The sequence below is a fragment of the Neovison vison genome, chromosome 3 (assembly GCF_020171115.1).
Source record: "Neovison vison isolate M4711 chromosome 3, ASM_NN_V1, whole genome shotgun sequence".
NCBI lineage: Eukaryota > Metazoa > Chordata > Mammalia > Carnivora > Mustelidae > Neogale > Neogale vison.
Genome location: NC_058093.1, coordinates 172096548 through 172122855, shown reverse-complemented (window position 1 = coordinate 172122855; position 26308 = coordinate 172096548). Strand labels below are relative to the sequence as shown.

The 26308-nt window shown below is 43.5% G+C and overlaps 1 protein-coding gene across 6 annotated transcripts in view; it reads left to right on the top strand.

Moving 5' to 3' along the window:
• The window catches only part of GATA6 (GATA binding protein 6), a 31422-nt gene extending 5892 nt beyond the window's left edge, over nt 1–25530 (top strand). For all 6 annotated transcript variants that reach the window (XM_044243287.1, XM_044243290.1, XM_044243292.1 and 3 more), the window contains exons 3-7: nt 1624–1790; nt 5323–5448; nt 6300–6387; nt 6478–6581; nt 24141–25530. In XM_044243287.1, coding sequence (XP_044099222.1) covers nt 1624–1790; nt 5323–5448; nt 6300–6387; nt 6478–6581; nt 24141–24308 — 653 coding nt within the window. In that variant the 3' untranslated portion in view covers nt 24309–25530. The remainder of the gene's footprint in view (nt 1–1623; nt 1791–5322; nt 5449–6299; nt 6388–6477; nt 6582–24140) is intronic.
• The last annotated feature ends 778 nt before the right edge of the window (nt 25531–26308 follow it).

Genomic DNA, 26308 nt, shown 5'->3' with positions numbered 1-26308 from the left:
CAGGGAATGCCCCCACTCCTCTATCGAGAGGGTCTCTGATAGGTAACATTTTAAAGTCAACAACTAAGACAAATACCTTGTTTAACTTCAGTGTCCTTGAAGTCCTGAGCATTTTACTGATTACCGTAGTCAATAGTGGCTTTTAGGGGGGGAGAAGAATAAATCTTTGTGATGTGTTGTAAGTTGCAGTATCCTGCGATAACTTTGAACTCCAGTTACGTAGGATGCTAGTTTCTTTTCAACTTAATTCTCCAGGAGGCGGGAGACTTGTTTTCTGGGGTAAATAGATTAAAGGAATTAAAAGAGTATTCAAGCCAAAGATACATTTAAATATCTTTACAACTAGTAGTAGATGGTAGAAACCAGCTGTAAACTGCTCAGGGATGAGAAGAAAAGGTTTGCTAGAACACTTTTTCAAATGAAGCTTTAGAATGTAATGTTGATTTACTTTAAAAATTAATTCTGAAATGCTTCGTGAAGAAAAGCCAAATTTAGATATTTAAATCCTCTATAAATAACCCTAAACAGAATTATTTTTACTTTTATGAAGTGTCTTTTTAAAGTACTTAATAAGTACCTATCATTTTAGATAGTATTTATTCATTCATAGTCAACAAATTAAAGCGGAAGTAATAAATGTTAAAACCATTTACTCTTGATTTTTTTTCTCTTACTAACAGGTTTAAGTTAGTTGTAAACACCAAAAATGAACCAAATAGTAAAGTGACAAAATTGAGGTATATTGCAAGTTTAGTGTATGAAAATACGAACGTTTCATTGAGCGTTTTATGTATGAAAATTTTATTTAGTAATGTTCTGAGTCAATAAGATACCAGCTCTTTGTAGATAGAAGCAGTTAGACCTATGTGGAACTCAAAATATATTAGTAAAGTTTTACTTAAGTCTTGTGGCATGAAAAGAAAACTTAACATTTATCCCTGTGCTTGTTAATGTTGGTGCTTTTTTCCCCTGGGGAGACCTGAGTTACTTACAGTCAACTGAGAAAGTGCCCAAGAACAGTATTTCTGATTTTACGTGTCCTTTTTTTTTTTTTTTTTTTTAATTAGAGAAAAGGAAGGGTGACAGACAGTAAGTACTTTAAAAATTACTTGGGATAAAAGCAATAAGGTTGCCCGACTGTGTCCCAGGATATTTGTGGGCTCGGTGCAGGGGTCAGTGATCAGTGTTGATACTGTAAGGTCGGCTCGGTTTGGCAAGGGGCACACTAATTTTGATGGATTTCAGTTTTGAGACGCTTGGGAACAGCCGGAAAGGAGGGGTCAGGGGACCCAAACCGACTTGGCCGCAGCTTCTCACACCTACGAGTCCTTGGAGACTGAAGGCAGATGGCTGGGGCTCGGCCTGCAGCACCATCTCCAGCTCTTTCCTGGGGTTTCACTGGGCGCGCCCCAGGGCTGCAGAAGTATTGGACAGACGCTCGATAGCGACCACGGCCGGCTCCTGACTTGGCTGCTGAGCAGAGGGAGCCGTGGGGAAGGGCGCCGGCGGGGAGGCGGGCAGCACGTTGCCAGCCCTGGGGCCAGGGGTGCCGGGGGTCTTCCGGGGAGGGGCGGGAGCGGCGCGTCCTCACCCGGCCTCCTCCTGTCCCCTCTGTCGCCGCAGACCTGCTGGAGGATCTGCCCGAGAGCCGTGAATGCGTGAACTGCGGCTCCATCCAGACGCCGCTCTGGCGGCGGGACGGCACCGGCCACTATTTGTGCAACGCCTGCGGCCTCTACAGCAAGATGAACGGCCTCAGCCGGCCCCTCATCAAGCCGCAGAAGCGCGTGGTGAGTGCGAGCGCCGTCTTCGCCTTCGGCCCGGTCCTGAGCGGCGCTCCTGCTGTGGCCCGGGCGCTGCCGGCTTGTCCCTGGGCGTCCCCGCGGGAACAGGTGCGGCGCGGCCCGCAGGCGCCACGTCTGCCCAAGCGCGGGGACACACATGTCCTCTTCACACCCTCGAGCTCCTGAGTGCAGGTTGCCCCGAAACCAGCGTCGGGGAACGAAAGATAGCCTTTCCCTCACACTTACACCCAGGGCATGATGTCTATAAATGTGCAGGAGGAAGGTGTGGGGAGCTCCCATTTTAAAAATAACACACAAGTCTGTATTGATCTATCTCTAGATGTATTTATAAATGCACTAGAAAGATTGTGAAGGACACATAGTAGTGACAGTAACCTCCGGGGAGGAAAACTGAGTATACCAATCCTGGTCAGATGAAGGGGGGAGATCTTTTTCCACCATGTACTGTTAGGTCTGGTTTGGATTTTATTCTTGAAGAACCATGCTTGTTTATTCCTCTGCCCCCTGAATATGACAGTTACAAACCCACACTCGCTTTCTCCCCACAGCCTCATTCAGGGTTCTTTAATGCTGTTCTTACACCTTTGGGTCCCATCTACCTCTTCTGTGAAGTGAGACAAATTTTAGCCCCCAAATTTCCTCCCGTCTTTTGGATTGCCTTTGAGTTTGATGAAAATTTCTGCTAACTTTTGTTACTTTTGAAATCTAGCTGTTCAGAACACTACATAGAACTTAAAGGGGGAGAAAGGCAGTCGTAGGTGCTTCTCAAGTTGGGATTTTCACAGTCCAAATGCATTTTTTTACTGTTTTAAATTAAGGAATTCTGATTTCTTCAGGGATAAATCTTAGAGTTAGGTGTGGTTTTAGGAGAGGGCATTTACCACTGTAGTGATTAGAGAAAATAAATGAAAGTGTTCACAGGCCCCACTGTGTAGGGCTAACATTTGTTTAACCAAGCATTCATACTCCTAATACCTTTTAAAGTAAAATATTTTACAGTGAGATGCCAGACCTCTTAAGTATCCAAGTAATTTATTTAATTGTTATACTCTAATTAGCAGGAACAAACGCTACACATGTTGTTTGTGTTAAATAGATTAGGGTGATATTGCATCACAATGGAAGTCTGACACCTTAAAGAGAAGCAATTAGTTTTATGGTTGTTTTGTTTTTAATGCATTTAAAATAAAGTGGCTGAGGCTAATTTAATGTATGTGCCTTAAACTTATTACAACCTCCCACAGCTTAAAACAGTCTTCAGAGGGCATCCTGCATTTCATTTCAGCATCTGCCTTCCTATGGTTTTCATTTCTTAACGCATCGTATTAAGAAAAAGTAGTGGTCAGAAAATATCCTGAGAAGTTTGTTGTTTTCGTGTCTGAACAGTAAAACTGATTTTTTTTCCCCTCCCCCTGGAAAGGTACACTGAACTTAGTTCTAGCTGAGTTCAGCAAGGTCACCTTTTCTTGAGATTGAGGGAAAAACTGGTAGAACTCCCGAGTAGCTGATTAGGTTCTAGTTAGATTCTAAATTTGATCTAGTAACATCCATGTTAGAAGTGCCATTTGTTTTGTGCACTTAACAGGAAAGAGTTTTTAACATCTAAATCTGTTGGTTTTCCTTCTGTGTGGCAGGTGTCTTGGCCGTGACCAAGGTCAGCCATTGTGCTTTGTAAATAGATTATAAATGATACCAATTGAAGGGCGTGTTCATCAATTAGTTCTTGTGGGCTTCTTATTTATGGTTTTGATGGATCTAGCTTAGTTCTCAGAAGGTTGAACCCAGGTTTGTTTAGCCAGCAGTCCAGAACCAATCACTGTGAATTTGAACTTGTAACACATTGCAAAATAAGAGATTTATGGTGTAACTTGAATTCCTTGTCAGTGATGAATATAACTGAGATCACTTGTTACAAGGAACTTTTATAACCCATTCACCTTCATTTCTCATGTTTATGGAGACTGGCTTCACTTATGATTTGCAGTTGACAGTCATAAAGTTCTTTGTTACAATGGCAAATTCTGATAACAAGGTTACTTCACGTTGGCTTCAAATTCCACTGGAAACTGTCATAAATGACCTGTTTATAAAATGAACCTCCTTGTCCCTAGTTCGCTGATTCACATTCATGAAGAGAAAGGCGGGCTCTCCTAGGAAATTATTTTATTTTAACCATAAAAGGAAAAAGAAAGCAACAAGTCCCGATGTGTAAGGTTTTATATGTTTTTATCATTTTAGCAAAAACAGTCCCACAAATGGTTTGCCTGTCAGGCACACATGTACATTTCAACCAAAAGTCAATCTATTTTTTCATAGCATTGAGTTCTTAAGCTAAGAAGTTTACCAGAGTGTATGATTTGTGTGTAAAGGATAGTGCTACAGTAATACAATAGGATGTGAATTGCAAAATAGGACGTAAATGCAAAATTCAATGTTTTTTAAATATGTAAGCAGAGGATTTGATAAATCTGTCCTTAAACCTGTGGCTATTCAGTACACCCTCAATTCCAGTTTTTATTGTACATCTTGGAAACTATTCTTTTCTGAAATTGGTATAGCTAACTTCCGAATTCTGTCAAAAAAACCTTTGACTTAATGTATGTCCTTGGATTTTTCCTCACAGCTTTTTTACTGGAGTCATGGCGCTGTTTTTTAGTTGCCTATCTAGGTAATTTTACCTAGATTTTGGCATTTGGGGTAGGAACTTAACACTACTAGTTTAAACTCTCCTCCTTTATAACTCACACATAATTCAGATGAGATAAATTCCCTCTAAGGAGGTTATGGGCATAAAGGGAACATGGAAATCAGAATGACCGTGCCTTTTCTGATAATACCATTTAATTCTTCCTATGAGCAGAAGTTGGGACTCCACTAACAGGGAAAGAAAATACATCCCTATCACTGTAAGACAATGCCAGCATTAAAACAGTGCTGTAACATTTGCTTATCCCTTGTAAAACGAGTACAAGAATGCAGGTGGCAGGCAACTGTGATAATTAAGAGATGTATTTAATACATTTCTTTATAAAAACTCTGTACATTTTACAAGATCTATTTCTGTTTTCTGTCTGCCTGTCTTTTGTAGTTTTGGGGTTACTCCTATGCATATACCTGAGAAATAGACCCTGATTATCTCCAGCTTCCATGTGGAGTAGAGACTGCCCAAAGACACTTGTGACACTGCAGTTGAGGGGAGGTTGTGATTGAGTTTCATGACACATCCCAGACCTCTGACAGCAGTGAGCACAGTTAGTTGGCCGATATTGTGACTCAGTCTCTGCATGAATATTCCTGGAGCAACCCAAACACACTTGTGGGATAGAGCACCCAATGTGGTTCAGGAAGATCATCTAATTAGTTTATATATTTTTCTCAGGGGACCTTCTATTTTTAAAAAAAATAATATATAATAAAAGGTCCATGCTTACGACCACAGGGAAAGGATACATTAATGTATGTAGCAGATGCGTAGTCACTTACATCTGTACACTTACTTTTTTGTGCTACTTTTTAGCCTTCTTCCCGGCGGCTTGGACTGTCCTGTGCCAACTGTCACACCACAACCACCACTTTGTGGCGCAGAAATGCCGAGGGCGAACCTGTGTGCAATGCTTGTGGACTCTACATGAAACTCCATGGGGTGCGCCACCTGTTTGCTCCTGTGTATACGTGTCTAGTCTCTCATTTGTACGTGGTGTCCATTAAAAAAAAGTCAAGGAGAGGGAATGAAAGTGAGGAATCTGATGTTCTCTGTGCACGTTACTGAATTGAGGATGTTAATTAGAATACAATTAACCTTATATACCAGTAAGAAACAAGAAAATGCTGCCAATTAAACTGTCACACACATCCATGGTAAGACACCCCAATTGTAGAAATAATAAAAAGTACTTCCAAATGAAACGAAAAATCTGCATTTTAGAAACAAACGTAGTAGTGACTTTTTTAAACTGTATACTCAAAAAAGAAAAAGCATAGAACCAACTAGAAATGCACAGTTAACTAGTTTATATCTTGACTTTTAATATGATCAGGTCCGTTTATGCAAAGGAGCAATGAGATATATTCGGTAGTCCTAGTTAGCAACATCTTCTGAAGGATAGCATGAAATATTAACAACACATCAGTCTTGAAATTAACCTTGTATGTGTAGAAGGAAGAGAAGACACAACCTTCTTGAAATAAAAGTGCGTACCCAGCGGTTTTACTCTGCAATTGAAGTTGTTAAAAACGATAAACAGTTAAGTTGAAGGAAAAATTTTCCCTGGCAAATCATTTCATTTTTCTCCAAAGGAAACTGCATTTGATAGGGAAAGTATAGTCTGTACATTTTGGGATCTGTTGAGCATGTATAAAAATTGGACTGAAATTGATGCCAACTTCTTTTAAACGAGGGCTTTCAGTACCGATGTTGAGTTCTTCAGTTAAAGTTGGATTTTTTTTCAGTATAGTATTTATTAAACTTAAAGCCTGTATGAAAATTTTTTTTAGGTGCCTCGACCACTTGCTATGAAAAAAGAGGGAATTCAAACCAGGAAAAGAAAACCTAAGAACATAAATAAGTCAAAGGCTTGCTCTGGTAAATAAAATGCTATTTTATTGAAAGGTATTGGCCAACTGTGAGACTAGAATATGTGTATATTTATGAGGTTAATTTTGACTGTTGCAGGTAGTAGCAATAATTCTGTTCCTATGACTCCAACTTCCACCTCTTCAAACTCAGATGACTGCAGCAAAAATACTTCACCTACAACACAACCGACAGCCTCAGGGGTAAGTGTGAAAGCAGCGCAAGAGTCTTTTCAAAGCTAGTGGGTTGCTCTGCTGTAAATTATCTCAAATTTTATCTTATCTGGTAGTACAATAATCTAAACCAACAGTTCAGTTTAGTTAGCTGATACCTAAGAATAGTTTTCAGAGGAGATTACATTTGAATGTCAACAAAATGACAAACTTAAGTACTTTACAAACCTCTTAATTAAGATCTATATCATTTTTTTATGGTTAAATTAACCCAAGTAAAAGCAAGAAGTTTTGGTTTGAAGTGCTTGAAGTTGTTTTATTTCCAGGTTACTGTCTGAGCTGCTGTATATATGTATTTCTGATGGAGATCAGAACAACTATGAACTTGGAGGTTTTATGGACGTCTGTGCCTGTGGCCTTGACATTGCTTTTGCTTATCATAGCGACTCCCATCTTTTTTCCCTTAGTTGTCCTCTTCCTTCCCTTACTGTTTATTTATTTATTTAAAACAAAGCTTAGCATTATGTATTCTATGGTGACGTATTTACTGATCATCCTTTACCTGCTGGCCCCTGGCTGGGGGCTCTGGCCTTGTAATGCGCCTTCTTGATAACCTGGCTTGCGTCAGCCTTTGCCCAAACTTGGTTTGTGAGGTTTGTAATTCATGCTCCTAAGGGTAAGGATGCTGGGGGATTTGAGAGGATCCCAGTTTGTGTAAAGGGGTGATTTCTCACCCTAAATTTGTTTTCCAAATTTACCTGGAATGCTCTTGAAGAACAACCAGGCCTTACCCTAGGCCTCCCTGGGATCCCGAAGCCGGATCTGGGCCACAGGACTTGACAGCAGGCCCTGGTGATTTTTTTTTTTTTTTAGGATTATGCTAGTTTAAGGCAAAACACAGGCATTAAAACCCCTATTTACTTAGTAATTGTTTTTGTTTGTTTGGTTGTTTTTTTGTTTTGTTTGTTTTTTTACATGTAGCTTTGCCCTGTTCGGGGTACTTTGAAATGCTACAGATTCCTGGGCTCCACCCTGGATTTTCTGAGTCAAAGTCTGTGGGGTGGGGCTTGGAGAATTGTGTTTTTGAACCAGCACCCCAGGTGAAATTGAAGCTTGTTGCCCTCGAGGCGTCTTCCGACCTGGGTTTTGGAACCACAGAGCTGGTTCTTTTTGTCATATTTTCAACAGCTTAGACAAGTAAAAATGAAACATTAAAAAAAATTAAATTTGATATTTCTGTTGGTCCTCCATCCCAAATTGTTTTTCGGCTTTTTCTTTCCAAGAAGTCAGTTCGGAATTTTCACAAGGCAAAAAAGCCTTTCGGTTGTTTGTTGCAGATAGAGGTTAAAGAACATTTGTAGCTCTTGCAAGATGATGTTGGTTTTTGTTTTGTTTTGTTTTAGGTGTAATTTTAAGAGTCTCCAGTGGTAAATAGAACAGTTATACTTACGTGGAAATGGAGAAATAAAGATTATTTATTCCTTATGTTCTAAGTCCTCAGCAGCACTTCTGTAGCAGCTAGATGAGGCAGAACGAGGTCCTGGATTTTGAAAGCTCTGGGGGAGCAGCCATCCAGGTTTTTGGCTTGGGTGTCAGTCTGTTCAGCCGAACTGTGGATGGCTGCTGGCTTCTGGTCACTTGAGTTTGTCTGGGTTGGCTGAAGCCTGGAAAAAGCCAGATTTGAATGATAAATGGCACAGGAATACAGGTATTTGCCCAACAATGGACTTGGGGATGTGTCGTTCCTTTTGCTTTCCTGGTTTTCTGATTTGAAATTTCAGGAAGAGCCCTTTGTGAGGCTGATCTGTCCTCCACCGAGGTAGGAACAGTGGGAAGTCAGTGATGGGGTCTGGTTCTGGCCTTGCTTGCAGGAGGGACCTCGGGAGCTGTGCAGGCCATACCCCAACGGCTTGGCTGGGCATTTCATCTCCCTTGAGAGCCTGCATGCTGGAGAGAGCTTGCTGGCCCTCGCCCTTCGGAGGAATGCTCCATTCTTTGCTAGAGGCCAGGCGGCAGAGCAGTAAGAATTTTGGAGGTTGGTGGAGTTGGAGCGCGGTTCCATGCACCGTCTTGTGCTGTAAGCCCCCCAGCACTCCTTAGCCCTGGCAGCCTCTACCAGAGCCAGCCCTGTGAGCTGCTGACTGGAGGGCAGGGTGTGTGTGTGTGTGTGTGTGTGTGTGTTGTGTGTGTGTGTGTTGTGTGTGTGTGTGAGATAGAGAGAAAGAGAGAGAGAGAAAGAAAGAAAGATAGCACCCGCTTGTGTGAACCCAAGCCACCTCAAAGGTTTCCTGACACCTTTTCCCAGGGCAGGGGTGCAGATTGCCTGTCCTCCTCTCCCTGCAGGGACCCCACTCCCCCAGGGTTCGCTCACCCGTTAGTCCATCGAGGATGGCTCCAGCAACCCCTCTTTGACAGGGCTGGAGAACAGGCCCACATGCCTTTGGGAACTGTCCCCCTCCACCCCTTCCATGAATAATGGTTATAGACCCAGGCAGTCTCCCCAGGTGACTACCGAGGAGTGCCAGTGTGTGTGCCCTGTGGTTCCTGAGGTCCTTCAGAGCCTTCTGTGCATGGGTCTTGGCGTGTGTCTGCTGAGAACTTGGCTGGGGGAGTTGTCTGTGAGCTGCTGGTGGAAGCATTTTGGGAAAGGTGGCTGTGCTGACCAGAGGTGTCATTTTCCTCCCGTTTTGGTCACAGTTTCTATAACATTGGAGGTGGCTGGTGAGATGACTGGATGATTATAGGATTTGGGGAAGTGCTGTAGGTGAGAAAAACAGTACCATGCACAGAGCAAGGTTGTGCCTGGTACTCAGCACACAGCGCCCGTTGGCTCAGCCAGCCTTTAAGCCTCCTTTGATGATGGGCCCAGCCCATTGATCTCCAGTGGCCCCCGTGGCTGACTGACGTGGTGGAAATTTGTAGTTCAGGGTTATTTCACTTGCATAGGGTCATCAGAGCTACAAAACAAAGGCTAATCTTAGGCATACTCCCAGTGGAAGACAGGAAGGGGAGGGCATATGATGTAAGTGGCAACTTAATGATCAGAACAGCAAGGAAAAATCAAAGATGGTTGCAGTGGTCCACAGCAGACCTGCTGTTCTTTTAACTCCCCCCGCCCCTCCAGAAAGCAACATAGGAGATGGTCAGTAGTATAGGCTTCCCAGCAGGCTCCTTTAAATCCTCATATTCCTGCCCTGGCCTGCTTGTGGGGGCAACCAGGTTCCTGTGGCTGGTTCCTGAGCTACCCTGGCAGGAGCTGAGTGTTCTGGCGGGAGGGTAGTTGTCTGCTGCTGTGAGCAAAGGCTTGACAAGTGTCTCAGGGTCACGTAAACATTTTTGCGGTGCCCTGAGGCCTCATGTCTTGCCTTACGTACGATAAAGCTACAGTGCTTTAGCTTTCTTTCTGTATACTTCTAATTTGTGTTTCAATTTAGACCTCTTGGAAAAAGAAGACAATTCTCCTGATGGTCATCAGGTTGCTGACTTGGCTACCTTATGATACAGTTTTGTGCACTCTTTTTTTTTTTTTAAATGACTCAGTTTCTCTCGGTTTCCTGTGTGGTGTGTGTGTTGGAGATAGAGGGAAGGCAGTGTGTTTTATTTCTTGAGATAGGGAAGGCTGACTGCCATGCAATCTAGTATTAAAACAGCCTCTGTCTTTTTCTTTCAAATTCTTGTGTTTGTTAAGAAACGTGTTAAACTTAAATTTTGGTAGGTAGTTGATTAGTTTTGTGCTTTTTGAACTTCATAGATACATTTTCCAAGAAAGGTCTTACGCGGTAAAATTTTCTTAACATGTAGAGGTTTACTGAAAAAGAGATACTCGGTTGACTTAAATAGGTAACATTTACTTTGGCATTTATATTCTCTGGTGGATTGATTGTAAGAATATTTAAATCATTCCTTGAATTCCGTTTATTGACTAAATTACATCTTAACAGGTATTTTTTTTTTTTGGTTGGTACTTCGGAGGCAAATAGGAAACATGTTCTGTTCTAGCAATTCCCAAATTATTATTGTTTTCCAAATAAGATTCAATAATCTATAAATATTCTTACCCCTCCTGTGATTTGTAACTAAAAACTAATAAAACTGGAGAATTATTCTACATATATGTAAAATCTATATATTGTGTATGTGTAATAGATATGTGTACTCTGTAGATATCGTACATAACTGTACATATATGTTTTGTAGCTCAGTCCCCAAATTTTATAGATAAAAGGTATTTCACAATTTCCTTCATGACAGGAAGAATGAATTTGGGGACGAAATTAGCAGTAAGACGTAATGTCCGCGAATGAGAAATCCGTGAACACATTTGCCTGCCTAAAAGTAGTTCCATAAATAATTACTCTAAAAAAATTAAAAGCTACTTAAGTTTATTATTAAAACTGCAACTATAATGTCGAAGTCATCATGAAACATCCAACATCCAACATTGGAACAAATGGAGATGAACTCTGTTGGACTAATCCTTGCTTTATGGTCCTTGCTGGATTTAAAAAAATAACTGTGCCCTGGAAGGTGGTGCTTACAACGGAGTAAAAACAAGGTACCTAATCTCAGATTGTTGCTAATGTGGGTAGGGGTGGGGGAGCCTGTGTAGAGACTGAGCGCCAGTCAGATGTGGAAGGTGCCTTAAACGAGGGTCACCTTGGGGTAGGAATGGAAAGGAGGGAGCGGTTAATGCTGACCTCGTAGTGGGAAATGGCTGCTCAGAGTGCATTTGAGTGAGTGGAATAGGACTTTCAGGGCAAAGGAAACGCTGGGCTGGAACACTCCAGAAAGGAGTTTGGGCATCGGTGCTACTTGGAGGACATAGTTGTAAGTGTCCGGTGTTGCTGGAGCATCGGGTGTGGAGCCAAAGGCAGGAGGTGAGGCGATGGGGTGAAGAAGTGGAAGGTACACCTTTGAAACAGGCAGAAATCAATAAAGGCACCCTTAAATGGGGCTCAGAGTGCCTTCATTTCTAAATGTGGACTTTGTCTAATCCCGACATCTGTCTCTGTGCTAGAGTCCCACAGTTAAAGCATTCTTCAAAGGGTTTTGGTAATTGATGTAAACAAATGCTAGCATGCTCCTGCTTTGACATTTTACAAGCAGGGTTTCCCCTCATCATTAGTAAGGAAAGGACTCCTCCTAGGAGCTGGTGGCACGCACTGGCCTCAGGGCAGACGCTGTAGGCCCCAGGCACTTCGTTCTCTGTGCCCATGTCTTCTGAGGGCGAGATGGTGTGGGCTGGCTGCCTGCTGAATGTTCTCCAGAGCGGACACCTACCAGGCATGGTGTGTTGGTGATAGGAAATGTTTCTGTACCTTTGTGGTGCATTGCTGGTAATAGACAGCTTCCACGAAGAGAGGCAGATGTCCTCAGCCTGAGACAAAGACCCCATCTCAGATTGGATGCTGGCTGATCTGCCCCTTTGGGTGGGGGGAACCTTAACTGCTAATGGGTCATTTTCTCGATACTAAATAGATACCTTCCTTCCTGCCTCATTTATTCTCCGGGATGCTGTGTGCCTAGATAGACCTGTGTCCCGACTGCTGTCCCTCCTTGGTGATAACTGTATTCAACGACCTGGTCAGAAGAAACACTGCTTCTGGGCTGTGTAGTGCTAAAGCTCGGGCTGTAAGGGGTTCGAAAGAGTTAATGTGCACCCCAAGTGCTGCCAGGGTATCTGGGTGTCCTCAAGAGGCCTTGTGAAGAAAGGCTAGGTACTATGTAGGTTAATATTTAAAGTTCTTTTTAATAGATTTTATGTGTTAATGTTTGCATCCTATGCTGAAAATTGGAAAATGCCACTTCCCAGTCATGTAGCTTGCTTCCGTATTAGCAAATTGAGACAACACTGTCCTCTTCTCCAGGTGATTGGATCACGCTGGGATTTAACTGTGGCATTCTGGTTGGTCACAAAATAATAATTCTGGTCATTATTGATTATTCCAACAATAGTTAAGTATCTGAAAGGTACATTCATGAAGGACTCCACACGTACTGTATGAGCTGTTTCCACTCAGAGAAACTGGACTCTGCAGAGCAGTTCTGAATGAGGCTTCTGGAGGGGGACAAAAACATGACTGCCCATCTCTTCAGCTCAGTATTTTTTTTTTTTTTACAGGAGCCTTTAGGTTGCAGGAGAACAGGGCATTTTATTAGTGTTAGCCCTGCATTTTGTCGTCGTACTCTTGCTCTTGAGACGCTCCCTCCCTTGTCCATACTTCATCATTTACAAGATACCAGACATAGAAAGCAGGTTTTAGGAAAGCAGAAACTTGCTTCTCCAAGTACTTTCCGTGTGTCAGGCGTTCTGTGTACATTCTCTTTTATTCATAAATATCATTTCACCTGTGGTGGTCCATTTCCATTTTGATTTGGGTAGGGGGGAGTTGGGACTCTGGAAAAAGTAACAGGCTCAAGGTTATATACGTACTAAGAGGCAGGATTTGGACTTAGGTCTGGCAGTTGGTGTTCTCACTGGCATACAAGATTTTTTTTTTTTCTACTAAATTTAAGTTCAGTTCATTAACATGTAGTATATACTAGTTTTAGTGTGGCATACTCGAGTAAGACGTGATAGGTGATGTGAAATCTTCAGAGAGAAGACATACTTTCTTAAATCTGACTGATTTTCATTAGTAATTTGAGCATCAAAAAACCGTCCTGCAGGTGGCAGGCAGGTGGGAAAATTTCACCAGAGAAGTGATTTGCTTGTAACCAAACACAAGGCACATTGTACAGATTTTCATGTATTTCTAAATAAGTTGTCTTACAGTACTAAGACTGTGTTAATTGGATAATAAAAGGATAACAGGTAGTGAAATTTAGCCTAACGTGATTATTGTAAAGGCTCTCTTAAAATATCAAATACAAGGTCATAGTACGGAGATCCTTCTAATGGTGTGTGATTTCCGTCTAATAATCGTGAGTGTCACGTAAGTTGGAATTGTGCACAATCTTCAATTTGCCTTCAGTTTGTTTCTATGAAATCATTGAAAAAGCATTTGGTAGGCAAGTGTCCATTTCCCCGCAGGATTTATGGCCTGTGATACTCTATTCTAAATGAATAAAAAGAGTTAAAAAGTCATTAATCTCCCACCAGGGTCTGAGAGAGTGCTGCAGTTAGGTTTTATGATTGCCTCATTTAGAAGCCAGGATCCAGAGTGACTCCATAAGGTCACAGAACCAGCTGGTGTTGAAGCCGGGGCTGGAACCGATGTCTCCTGCCTCCCCGTCCTGGGGCCGTTACCACTCCCAGGGAGTTGACCAATCATCACTGTTATTAATATCCCACTTGCCACTCGCTACAAGCCATGAACGTAAATATTTTGTTGGCATTTTATCTTCACCCTCCCTACGTGCCAGGCTCCCTTTCTTCTTTCAGTTCCTTCTAATAACTCACGTTCCTGTCTGACCACATTGGCCTTTGCTGAGAAAGTCACACGCCAACCTGGCAGGGAACATGGAAGCATGTGGAGTTCGCATACTTTCATTTTGATCTCAAGGCCTTTTCTGGACATCCCCCTTTCTGTCTTGTCTGCTCGGCGCCTGTGTGTATGTGCATGCCTGTGTGTTACGGGGAGGAGGGGAGTGAGGAGGAAGAGTTCGAGATGCATTTAATATCCAGTGCGTTTATATATGTATGCGGAGTCAGCCCAACTGTATCATCCTTGAAATAGTTTCTAATACATATATCCACGCAATTTATCACAGGACTGTGGTTTGTTTAATAAGTGACTCATTATCACAGTCTGAAGGCCCGAATGCTAGGTGAGGAAGAGGTGTGGGCAGGCTGTCCTGCGCCTTCTCATGGCCTCAGTTAGTTAGAAGGCTTCATCTTAGAACACATATTTCTCTGCAGATTACAGATTTCCTTGTAGTTTTTATCCCCCGCCCTGCCTCTATAAGAATATACAAATTGTCACAAAACATGAAATAATGTTACGGGAAAACATGGCCAAATTTAAGAAATCCTGGCTTAGAATGCTCTGAAATGTTATTGCTAAATGAATCTTCGAAGAAAATGAATTCCTTTACTGGAACGAAAGTAATTTATTATGCCTTTCGTGGGTGTCTGCCAAGAGTTACTAGCAATATGAGAATCTAATGGATATGAATTAAATACAGTCTGCTAGCTTTGTTCCTGTTGAGACCTACCTGTTAATTTTTTCCTGAAATTTTAATAATTTTAAAAAAGCATCTCCAAAGACAGGTGTTGGTATATGCGATAATCCATAATTCGGCTCTGGTTGCACCAGAGTCAGCACTTGGAAATTGTGGGACTGATCACAAACAGATGATTCTGTTGACCTCAGATTTTAAGAAACACTTGAAAAATAAATGACAGGTATTGATCTCTGTGTTCCTGTTGGAGTCTTGTGAGTCAATAGTCCCAAGTCAGTATCTGAGGTTGTTTAAATTTGCTTGCTATGCTGCTGTTTTTATTGTTAACGTGGCCTCGTTTCACTGGAGCTGAGGCACACACTTGGGAATCCTATTTTATCTTACTAAGGACACACACACTTTTAATTTAAAGCCCTGATTAAGCTTATTTGCTGGATTCTTGGTGAAGTCTCGGTAGGGTCTGAAGTTTATTCTGGGGGTTCACAGATTAGCAGCTGGAAGGAAACAAATTCAGGCATCCAGGCGCTAGCTCCAGCTGTACGTGTGACTATAGTAAGCTGCCAAGGTTTTGTAAAGCCTCTGTTTTCCTCCTCCTAAAGGGAAAAGTAATTCCTACCATCTGGTCCTCAAGACCATTGTGTAGTGTAAGTGGGAGATGCCCACAGACCTCTTTGAAGCCCAAGAAGAGAAGAAGAGCAGCACTATTTAAACATAATCTTGGAGTTCATGGCATTGTTTTTTTTTCCCACCCCAATAACTCCCTACGTTTCTAAGGGGGGAAATTATAAGAAATGCAGACTCGTGGTATTAACAAAGTAAGCATGGTTTTGTTTGTTCGTTTGTTTGTTTTTTTTAAGATTTTATTTGAGGGGCACCTGGGTGGCTCAGTGGCTAAAGCCTCTGCCTTTGGTTCAGGTCATGATCCCAGGGTCCTGGGATTGAGCCCTGCATGGGGCTCTCTGCTCAGCGGGAAACCTGCTCCTCCCTCCCTCCCTCTCTCTCTGCCTACTGGTGATCTCTGTTAAATAAATAAAAATCTTTTAAAAAAAGATTTTATTTATTTGAGAAAGCGTGTAGGAGTGTGTGTTGAGGGGATAGGGGAGGGGCAGAGGGAGAAGCAGACTCCCCATTGAGCTGGGAGACTGACATGGGGCTCAGTCCCAGGACCCCGACATCATGAGATCGCAACCTGAGCTGAAAAGGCTTAACCAACTGAGCCACCCAGGCGTCCCTAAAGTAACCACGTGTTAAATATTTTTGTTTTTCTGATAGCCACAATTTTTCATTCCTTGTGAACACTTAATGCTTTCCCTTCATAATGCTCTATTGCAAATGCTGCGGGCTTCTCCGACCATGGTCTGCATTTGCCGATTAAGATGGCGAGATTAAGATAACTCATCCAATTTGAAAAGGCAGTTCTGTTGTAAAAGATCATAATTCACCAGGTTTAAATCTTTCCTCAGGATCCTTTACAACTTTGACTAGAATAGAGTCCTCCGTTTTGATTCATTTTAGAAGATAAACTTTTCCTTCAGAATGCCAGTGACTTGAAGTCATGCCCGCCCCCACCATTTACGTTTGTAATCAGCTTTTTTAAAAAAAGATTTTATTATTTATTAGAGAACAGAGAGAGGGAGAGCAGGAGCAAGGCAGAAGGAGCAGAGGGAAGGGGAGAAAGAGCTCCTTCGTCACTGAGCCGGGAGCCCAGCCAGGACCGTGAGACCATGACCTGAACCAAAGACAGACATTGAACCGACTGAGCTACCCAGGTGCCCCTGTAATTAGCATTTTACTATTAGTTCAAGGTCATTTCAACTTTGGGCTATGCCTTTCTTCACCATTACAAACTTGCTATTTGAATGTGTACTGGTGTATAAAACAGTCTCCTTTAACCAGGGTAGGTAGTGTGCATAGAATTGCTCTTCCCTCCTTAAAAAGGGCATCATCCTGGGGTATGGATGGACCCTGGCCTACTGAGGCCCAGAAGGGGCGAAAGGACCCAAGAGGACAGCCAGTGAGCTCTCCATTGAAGAATTTGCTTGTTAAATCACACACAAAAAATAACTAAAATATTCTGCTAAAAGCTGAATTAGGTCAGTGGCTGCGGGCACAATGACTCTCTTTGGGAGAGAAGGTGCTTAATGTTCTTTGGAGTTGAGTTGTTAATGGGAGACATAAAGGGTTTTCTTGTGATTGACAATTTTTAGGATTTTTAAGGGTCCTGATAGAGATGGAACCCGAGTGTGTGTGTCTCCTTGTGCTACTTCACCTAAACTCTAATTGATGAGCCAGTTCTGTCTCTCCCTCCAAACAGAAGTAAGTACAGTTTTTAGAGTTCAAGTTCACTTACCTGAAAGTGTTTCTTTTTTGTTGGAATTTACATATGGTTATTTTTATTTTTATTTTTGTTTGAGGCAGGCCTCTGGAAAGCATTGTGAGAGCCTAACCTAAGAGGTTACAAAAGCAGAGAAGAGAGTGTTGGCAGTGAGGGATGGCTGGTTTTCCCTCACACAAGAAAAAGCCGTAGCCACAAGCTTATGTAGATGTGTAGGAAGGACAGACCAGAGGCCACGGAAGCCGACAGTCTGAATTCTAGCTAAGGAAGCAGTGTGATGATCATCAAAGTCTCCGCTCTGGGAATGATCAGAGACCCTCACCTCAACCTGCCTGGGGCTCTGTGTGTGTGTTTCTTCTGCTCAGGACTCCGTTAAGAGAGATTCTAACACAGAGGACTGGACACATTCCAGTAGTCTCTCCTTTTTTGGTTTCCTTCCTTTCAGAGATGAAATTGATGTTTGTAACTCACAAGCTAGAAAAGCCGTGTTCTGGAATGGCTGTGTCCTCCAGAGCTGCTTTAGGAGTTGTCTCTGGGCCTGCCTGTAAGGGAAATGTGCAGTAGTGGAAAAGATAAGAGAATTGACAGGGTTGGTGAGAGCCCCCTGTGAGCCAGACACTGCTGGACACTGACTTCAGGAGTTCATCATATTAGAAATCCTTGACTCTTCAGTGGACGCCCAGGGGGCTCAGTCGGTTAAGCATCTGCCTTCGGCTTAGGTCATGATCCCAGGGTCCTGGGATTGAGCCCCATGCTGGGCTCCCTGCTCAATGGAGAGGCTGCTTTACCCTCTGCCTGCCTCTCTGCCTCCTTGTGCACTCATTCTCAAGTAAACTATAATAAATAAATAAATAAATAAATAAATAAATAAATAAATAAAATCTCGACTTTTCCCAGATCATATCCAAAAGTTGTTCGCACAGGGGAAAAAAAAAAAAAACGGTGTGATCTAAAGATGAATTGTGCCTACTTCACAGGCTAGTGGACATTTTCCATGTGACTGTCCATGTGACTGCCAGGCAGAAGCCTGGGTTGTTAGTCCTGAAATCATTTATTCCTTGAAGAGGGAGATTGCCAGCCCAGCCACTCAGCCACTCAGCTGGGTCTCCTACCTAACCTGGCCTGAGTTCAGTGCTAAGCCCTGGCCCAGTCTGGAGCTGATAACACATTCTTTCAACAGGAAGTGCCTCCATTTTCAGTTGTCTGTGGGAGGGTGGAGGGCAGATAAGCCGTGAATGGAAACACAGAACAGATTTCTGCCCCACCCTCATAATGCACTTTGATCAGAGAAAGTGGGGCGCTCCGCCTGCGTGAGCTGCCTGCCCAGAGGAGGAAGGATGGTTCAGCTGTGGGCATTGTGGAAATGCTCGCCTCAGAGCTCCTGCAGGAACGCTGCGGGTGAGGTGGGTTTCAGTTAGTGAAGTACCGGCTTTTTTCTGTGTTCAGATAACTGCCATCTGAGCTAGGGTCCTTTCAGGGGTCTAACTAGATGTGGGAAAACATACTCACCAATCAGAATTTACGCTTATAATTTTCTGGTGTGTTCCGGGTCCAGGGTTCTAAGTTTTCTTTTCATTTTTCCTCCAAGTTGTATTGATTTTGGATCAGGTAGCTCTTGAACTTCATCAAAGAGGGAAAGACCATTTAGACAAACAATTAGGACAAGCCAGGTTTCATAAGGAGAGTTGTGCTGATTCTGGATTTTTCACACAGAATACTGGTGTCAAGAGCTCAGATTCTCCCATTGTATGTAGTGTGTTCAGCGTTTCAGCGTATCTGGAACCACGTTGCACCCATCAGCCAGGGTCCAGCCGGTGGCAGGTGGCATGGATGGAGATGCCTTCAAGGGGTGCATGGGGACCCCTTCTGGTCCCACTTAGTGACTCCACTCAGATTTCTCCCTATTTTTTCATGCTACTTTATGACTCCTTCCAGTCTGGTTCATCCCTCAAGTGCTTGTATTTCTGGTGCTGCTGTTTTCAAAAGCCTTCCCCAAAGTTAGACTGCCTTGTGCCATTCAGTTAAAATATTCAAAGGAAGGTACTGATGGCTGATAGATGGTCTTCTGTATGCACATGCTACTGGGTTCCCTTGAAATACTTTTCGTATGTGCATAAATCCTAATGATGACAGAATTTATATCCTGCTGTTTTTCAGTTAACACTGCATTACAGGATTTTTTCCACTTCGCTATGTGATCTTACTATTTTTGATAATTGCCTAATAATTCATTGAGCGGATGTACCTTGCTTTTCCAAACCATCCCTTATTATTAGGCATTAGATTATTTCCATGGTTTCCACTATTGTAAGTTAACCTGCAATGGATGTCTTCCCCTGTGGGGCCTTTCCCTTCCTTTGAATTCTTGCCTTACACATTCCAGAAGTGAAATTACAGAGCTAACTGGGGTATAAGGTTCTTGGTAGCTTTGCTAACTGCCTTCCAAGGCATATACCACATTATAGCGCTACTGGCCATGGATGAGGGGACTGGGGTTATCACAGTCTCATTTCATTACTATGATCTCATTATGTATCATTACATAAACATTTTTAATTAAGGTATGATTGATACACAAAAGCTGTATGTTGCAGTATTTCGTGTTTAAATAGTTACAAATAGGGTTCTCAAGTGTTGGCACAAGCGCTTGTTCCATTTTGTTCTGAGAAAGTCGTTAGATGCTGCTTTTGATTTCAGATGAGCTGATAGGGGTCACTCAGGTAATTCGGGGTTTGCCTTCCCTTTGATGCAGGAGTCCTGGTCTGCCATAGCTTAACATTTTTTGACTGAACAACGAAGACAATGGGTACTTGCGTTGGTAGCTTTTGGAATTAATGCTCAAGTGTTAATTAAGAATAATGTTCAAGGTACTAGGATTCTTTAATGTAGTTTATTTGAAGAAGGCCCATAAGCCTTTTAAAAGGCTAAGGGGGCACCTTTTTTTTTTTTTTTTTCCTGTTCTGAAGAGTTGTCAGTAACAATTAGAAGAAAGTCATTGCTGAAGTGGATGGTTTTCAGTTAGTTCTGAATGAATTCCCCTTCTGCTTCTGCTAAGTGATGGTGGTAACTCACCCGGTGAAGGGCAGACTTGGGGAGATTAAATCAGGTCTGCACTCCTTAGCAAGAATAATAAAATAGTAACAGTATTGTATACTTGGTGTCATCCTTATAATGTTGGCAATGCTTTATGTATGTTAATGAATTTAATTCTTGCAATAACCTTAGGACATAGGTGCCTCTTCTTCATTTTCTAGGGGTGCCTGGTTGGCTCAGTTGATTAAGTGTCCATCTGGCTCTTGATTCCGGCTCAGGTCATGATCTTGGGGTACTAGGATCAAGCCCCACATTGGTCTCTGTGCTCAGCGCAGAATCAGCTTGTCCTTTCCCTCTGCTACTTCCCCTGCTTATTCTCTCTTTTGCTGTAAAATAAAATATTTTTTAAAATTTCCATTTCCTAGGTAAGAAGCTGAGGCATAGAGAGTTCTAAGCCTGGCCTTCTGGTTTACCTCCCATATTGTCTCCTTGCCTTCTTTGCCTATCCTGTTTCAGAAGGCCTCTGGTGTGTCCTGCATGCACTGCAAGGCATCACCATGCTGATCTTTTAGAAGCACTGACTCCTCACAGCCTGATGGGTGATGTGAAGGCAAGTTTACCCAGGGAGGAGGCTTGGAGAAGCGGTGACCTTACTCAGTAGATGGCTGAACCAAGGCTGCATGCGGTCTGTCCCCAGGAATCCTGCCCCTCTGATTCCTTTTTTGACCTATTGCCCCACCTCCGTATCTCAGCCACTCATTTGTCATTCATGATAGGTAGTTGATGATTGTTGCTTTCCAGTGTGTATGTGGCCTGGGAGCTTGTCCAGGGATTGACTGTCTCTTTGGGGCTCATGGTCCCGGTGCCTGGCTCTCAGAAGCACCTTGCTAATGTTTCCTGTTGCTGCCTGACCTCTCTGCTATCTCAGCATGTCTGGCGAGGCAAGGTAGCCTGCTTCCTGGGCCAGTCCAGGTACCCTTTTTGTTTCAGAAAACAAACGTGGCTGTCGGATTTAGTGCTTTTTCTGGGATTAGGTAGATCAGTATGAGGTTGGATGAATGTGATAAATCATTTATAATTGCACTCTTTGTATTAGTTGTCTAGTAGCTCCCTTCTCAAATAAGTCCTTTCATAATAGAATGTCACTCTTTTGTTTATTATTCAGGGGGTGAATCTGGGTCCACATTGGGTTTGCTCACAGTGAAGTTTCTGGACTTAATGGCTAATGTGAATTACCATATTCATGGGTAACCAAACCCATTGCTTTGGTGTGTTCGAAAGGATTATTTCAGTCATTTCAAAACCTATTTTAAGTTTCAGTCATCTTAATGACTTCACAAAATCTGCTTTCTTAGGCACCCAAAGCCCTCAGTTTAAGTCTCATGTTAAAAAGAGGTTGGAGTGTGGTGGTACTGTTGTGACTGGATTTTTTACAAACCCTTATTTTCGCCAGGAACGGGAAGGATTGGTTGGTTACCTGTGAGGGGTGGGATGGGGAAGTTGGGATGGGCAGTTAGGAATTCCCATGGCCAGACCCCCGCCTCATGCAGTTACCGTGAGGATGAGAGAAAACAAGGTGTTTAGGTCTATGAAGAGCAGAACCACATTGACTTCCAGGCCCTGAGTGGAGCCAGAAGGGTCAGAGTACCTTCTGTTCAGTGCAGCCTGTGTCTGGTGCCTCAACGTTTGTCTGAAGTAGATGTCACATCAGCTCAGCCAGACCAAGGGATGTTTTTGATTCTGCCTATGTCAAAAAGCAAATACTCAGTAACTTATGGGATAAAACCCTGGAAGCTAGGGAGAAATAACAGACTTCTGAGTTTTTCAGGAGGAAAAGCTGTCATTTAAGTATGGAATCATGGCTAGATTTTTTTTCTTTTAAATTTACTTATTTATTTGACAGAGAGTGAGAGAGAGCACCAGCAGGCAGAGGGAGAGGGAGAGGGAGAAGCAGGCACCTTGCCAAGCAAGGAGCCCGACATGGGGTTTGATCCTAGGACCCTGGGATCATGACCTGAGCTGAAGGCAGTTGCCTAACCAACTGAGCCACCCAGGCATCCCTAGATTTTTTTTTTAATCTTCAGCTTTTACTTACTTTAAAATACATGAGAGGGAACACAAGCAGGGGGAGAGGCAGAGAGGCAGGGAGAGGGAGCAGGCTCCCACTGAGCAAGGGTACCCGATGCAGGACACTGCCCAGGACCCTGGGATCACGACCTGAGGCAAAGGCCGAAGCTTTAACTGACTGAGCCACCCAGGCATCTTTTTTTTTTTTTTTTTTTTAAGATTTTATTTATTTGACAGAGATCACAACTGGGCAGAGAGACCAGCAGAGAGAGGGGGTTGGGAAGCAGGCACCCTGCTGAGCAGAAAGCCTGATGCTGGGCTAGATCCCAGGACCCTGAGATCATGACCTGAGCCGAAGTTAGAGGTTGAACCCACTGAGCCACCCAGGTACCCCTGTTTTTAAATTTTTTAACAAACTTTTTTTTGGAATGATCTTAGGATTATAGAGAAGTTGCAAAGGTGATGCAGAGGGCTCCTCCTGTACCCCTCACTCAGTTTCCCCAGGTGCTAGCTTCTCAGGTTTCAGGATGCTTTTGTCCAAATTGTGGAAGGGACATTTGTCTGTTGACAGACTGAAGATACTGTACCCCCGCCCCCACCCCCCAGGGGCATCTGTCTCAGACTTGGCCTAGCAAGGCTCCTCTTCATGCCTTGCAGGTCTTCGAGCCTGCTCTGGACTGCGATTCTCCGTGAGCTCATTCAGTCTGTCTGACTTAAGGCGAGGTTCTGGGCTTTCAGGCCGAAGGGAAAGGGCCAAGCAGACACCTTGCTGAGTAGGGAGCCTGATGCGGGACTGGATCCCAGGACCCCACTCGGTGCCCCTAGATCCTTAACTCCTTAACCAGGCACAGCATGCATATAAATGCTGAGGGAAACACCCTGAGTTTCCTGTACTTGGCTGTCAGCACTGCGTGTCGCTGGAGGGAACCGTGGAATGTTCTGCAGGTGGGAGTTGAGGCTGATGCATGTGTACAGGCCAAGTTCTTACACTGGAGGTGGTGTGTGTGCCTTAGCTCAGATTAGTAAGGATGTTCCAGGAAGACGTTGTTGTTGACATACTGGAGCTGCTTCAACCTTCAGGGGCACTGTGTGTGGACGGGGCACTGTCTTTCTGGGTATTGTTCACGACACTGACCCTGTCCTCGGAGCCACATGGAGCTGCCTGGGTGTCCTGCTAGTTATGGCTAGATTTATTTATTTTTTCTTTTTAAGTCAAAGGCAACTTTTCTCAACCTGTACTGTAAACATGATTTTAGTTCTTTTGGTTTGATTCTACTAAGTTACATCATGTTTTCTATTTGGCTTTTCTCATTTGGATGGAGGGAAGGAATGAAACAAGAGAACAGTGACCTTTGGCTTCAACAAATCACGGCCACGGTCATGACAGGTACTGGGTGTTAGTATTTTCTTTATGTTGTGCTCTGCTTTCAAAACGCCCCGTTCTCCTTGCAAGAATTGAAGGTAAATGCGGTAGATACTAAAACCTGTGTACGCACGAGTTAGTTTTCTATGAAGTCGGTGCTCAAAAATTTCATTTATTAGGCCTTGCTGAGGTGCATAGCTTTTCCATCTTAGACTTTCTGGCATAAGCGCTAAGTGGTGGCTCTGCTCTGTGTGTGTGTGTGTGGCGGGTGTTTGTGTGTGTGTGTGTGCGGTGTACTCCGTTTTCTCTGTAAATGCGTAGATTTCGTGGGCATCATGGAGACCTGTTCACCCAGGTGATGTGGTTTGTCTCACTCTCAGAAAGGAGAGTTCAGAGTTCGGTGCTTTCTTATAAATAGGCCTCCCGCCTGGGTCCAGCTGTGCATTTTGCTGGGTGATTGCTGCCATGAGCTCCCAAGTTCACAGGAAAGTGTTTTAGGAGTTTTACCCGGCCAGGCTGAGGCCAATGGCTCCATGTTCTGGCTGGCCACACTGTCCCATCTCCTTTGACCCCAGGTTTTTCCTTGCAGGAGAGTGCCGCCTGACAGACTTAACGGATAACTGACTCTCCCCTTCTCTTTTCACTCTCTGTCTCTCTCTTCCGCCAGGCGGGCGCCTCGGTGATGTCTGGCACAGGAGAGAGCACTAATCCCGAGAACAGCGAGCTCAAGTACTCAGGTCAAGATGGGTTGTACATAGGCGTCAGCCTGGCCTCGCCGGCCGAAGTCACATCTTCGGTGAGACAGGATTCCTGGTGCGCCCTCGCCCTGGCCTGAGCCCACTGCCCAGGAGCAGGAGGCCGCATGGCCTGTGGGCATTGGGTCAAGCCGGCCACACCAGGGGGAGCATGCTGATGGAACATTCCTCTGATGCGTGATTTCTGTGCCTTTACTTTGAAAGAGATGTATTTTCCTTTCTTTCCCTCGAGGCCTGCTCTGCCTTACCACCCTACCCCCCGTCTCTGAAGAGCCCGCGAAAAGACCGAGAGCTTCCAGGGAAGGGCTGGTGCAGCCCACAGCCTGTTGCCTCCTCCCTGCCCACGGCCCCTTCAGCCAGCCTGCCTCTGGGCCTGCCAGGGGCACCTCATGTCTGCCGCGCCACTTCCTGAACCTGGGACTAGGACTGGGGCCTTGCCTGCGAAGGAATATTGAGAGAAATTTTTTTTTTAAAGGTTTTACGTGTATTGCCCCAAATCATGTGCTTCTTCTGATTGGTTTTGGTTGTTCCAGAATTTCTTCGTACCTTTTCCACACCTTGAATTTCACCTGCTTTCATGGAGAAGACCATTTGAGGCCATTTGGTACACACACCTCTGGAGGCTGAGTCAGAACTGTGACTCAGTTCGCAAGACTGCGTTATGACTAACGTACACTGTGACTGACGTTCTCTCAAAGTGCATATTGTGTGACTGATGTGCAGTCAGTCGGGATTTGTAAACAGGGTAGCAAACAAGATATTTTTCTTCCATGTAAACAATAATTTTTTTAAAAAGTGCAATTTGCGTTGCAGCAATCAGTGTTAAATCATTTGCATAAGATTTAACAACATTTTTTATAATGAATGTAAACATTTTAACTTAATGGTACTTAAATAATTTAAAAGAAAAAAATGTTAACGTAGACATTCTTAGCCGCCTTCTACAACTGCATCCCATTTCTATATTTCCAATTGTGAAAGAAAAAATATTTCAAGAACAAATCTTCTCTCAGGAAAATTGCCTTTAACCATCTGTTAAGAATTTTTATACAAGAATACCAGGATCCCCTCTTCATTCTTACTGTGGAATACGTGCTGGAAAAATTGCAACAAAACTTGACTACCTAACAGATAACATTTGTAAATATTCTAGGCATCTACACACACTACGATGAAGTCTATAGCATGACTGACCCACAGGCAGGTTGGTTTACATTAATTTTTTTTTTTTAAATGGGATGGCGTATGGAAACATTTCTCCAAAGTTTCAAAAATAAAAAGGGTATTGTTTTGTCTTCTGTACAGTGAGTTCCTTGCCTTTCAGTTTCATTTGGATATTGTATGTGGCTAGAGATAACTCACATAAAACAAGTGCACGTGGTGTTTGCAAACTGCCTTTCGACTTTCAATGAAGTGTCCTTTTGGAGCTGCTTTCTTCCTTGGTTTATTTGAAGTTGGCACATGGAGTGAGTTAGCGCCTTCAGTTATCATTGGGGAAATGACTTTTGTAAGTGAAAAGGACCCATGTCTATGACAGGATCTGAGATGATAAGCATTGTGTGTAGGGACTCATCCTTGAAAACATTTAGAGAGTCTGGAGTCTTTAAAGACATGCTCACAACCCAGAAACAGAATTGTTTTCCCTTCTAGTTCTCCTCTTGCCACTGAAGTCTCCCAGCTCATCTGAGGTTGAAGTCCTTAACACTCTTCCAGAAGGTAGGAGGTGATCTGGACAGTCTCTGGATTTCAGAAAACCAGGAGACTGTTTCACAACAGAAAACCAGGATTCTGGCATTTCATTTTGGCTCCTGAAATGTGGGACATGTTCTACTTCTTTCTTGTGCGCTGATAGTCACTCTACGTGGAGTCTTCCAAGGGGGGCGGAATTTTGCTTTGTGGTGGGCAGTAATGCAAGTGAGACTCTGAACTGAGGGGTATGTGTGTTCGGGGAAGCCACAGAGTCCCACATGCACCCTGCTACCTCTACAGGGGTCTAGAAGAATGATCTGGTAAAGTCAGACTGCCAGGCTTCAGGTAGGTCCCTCCTCTACCTGCATCAGTGCCTCTCTGACCTTGGGTG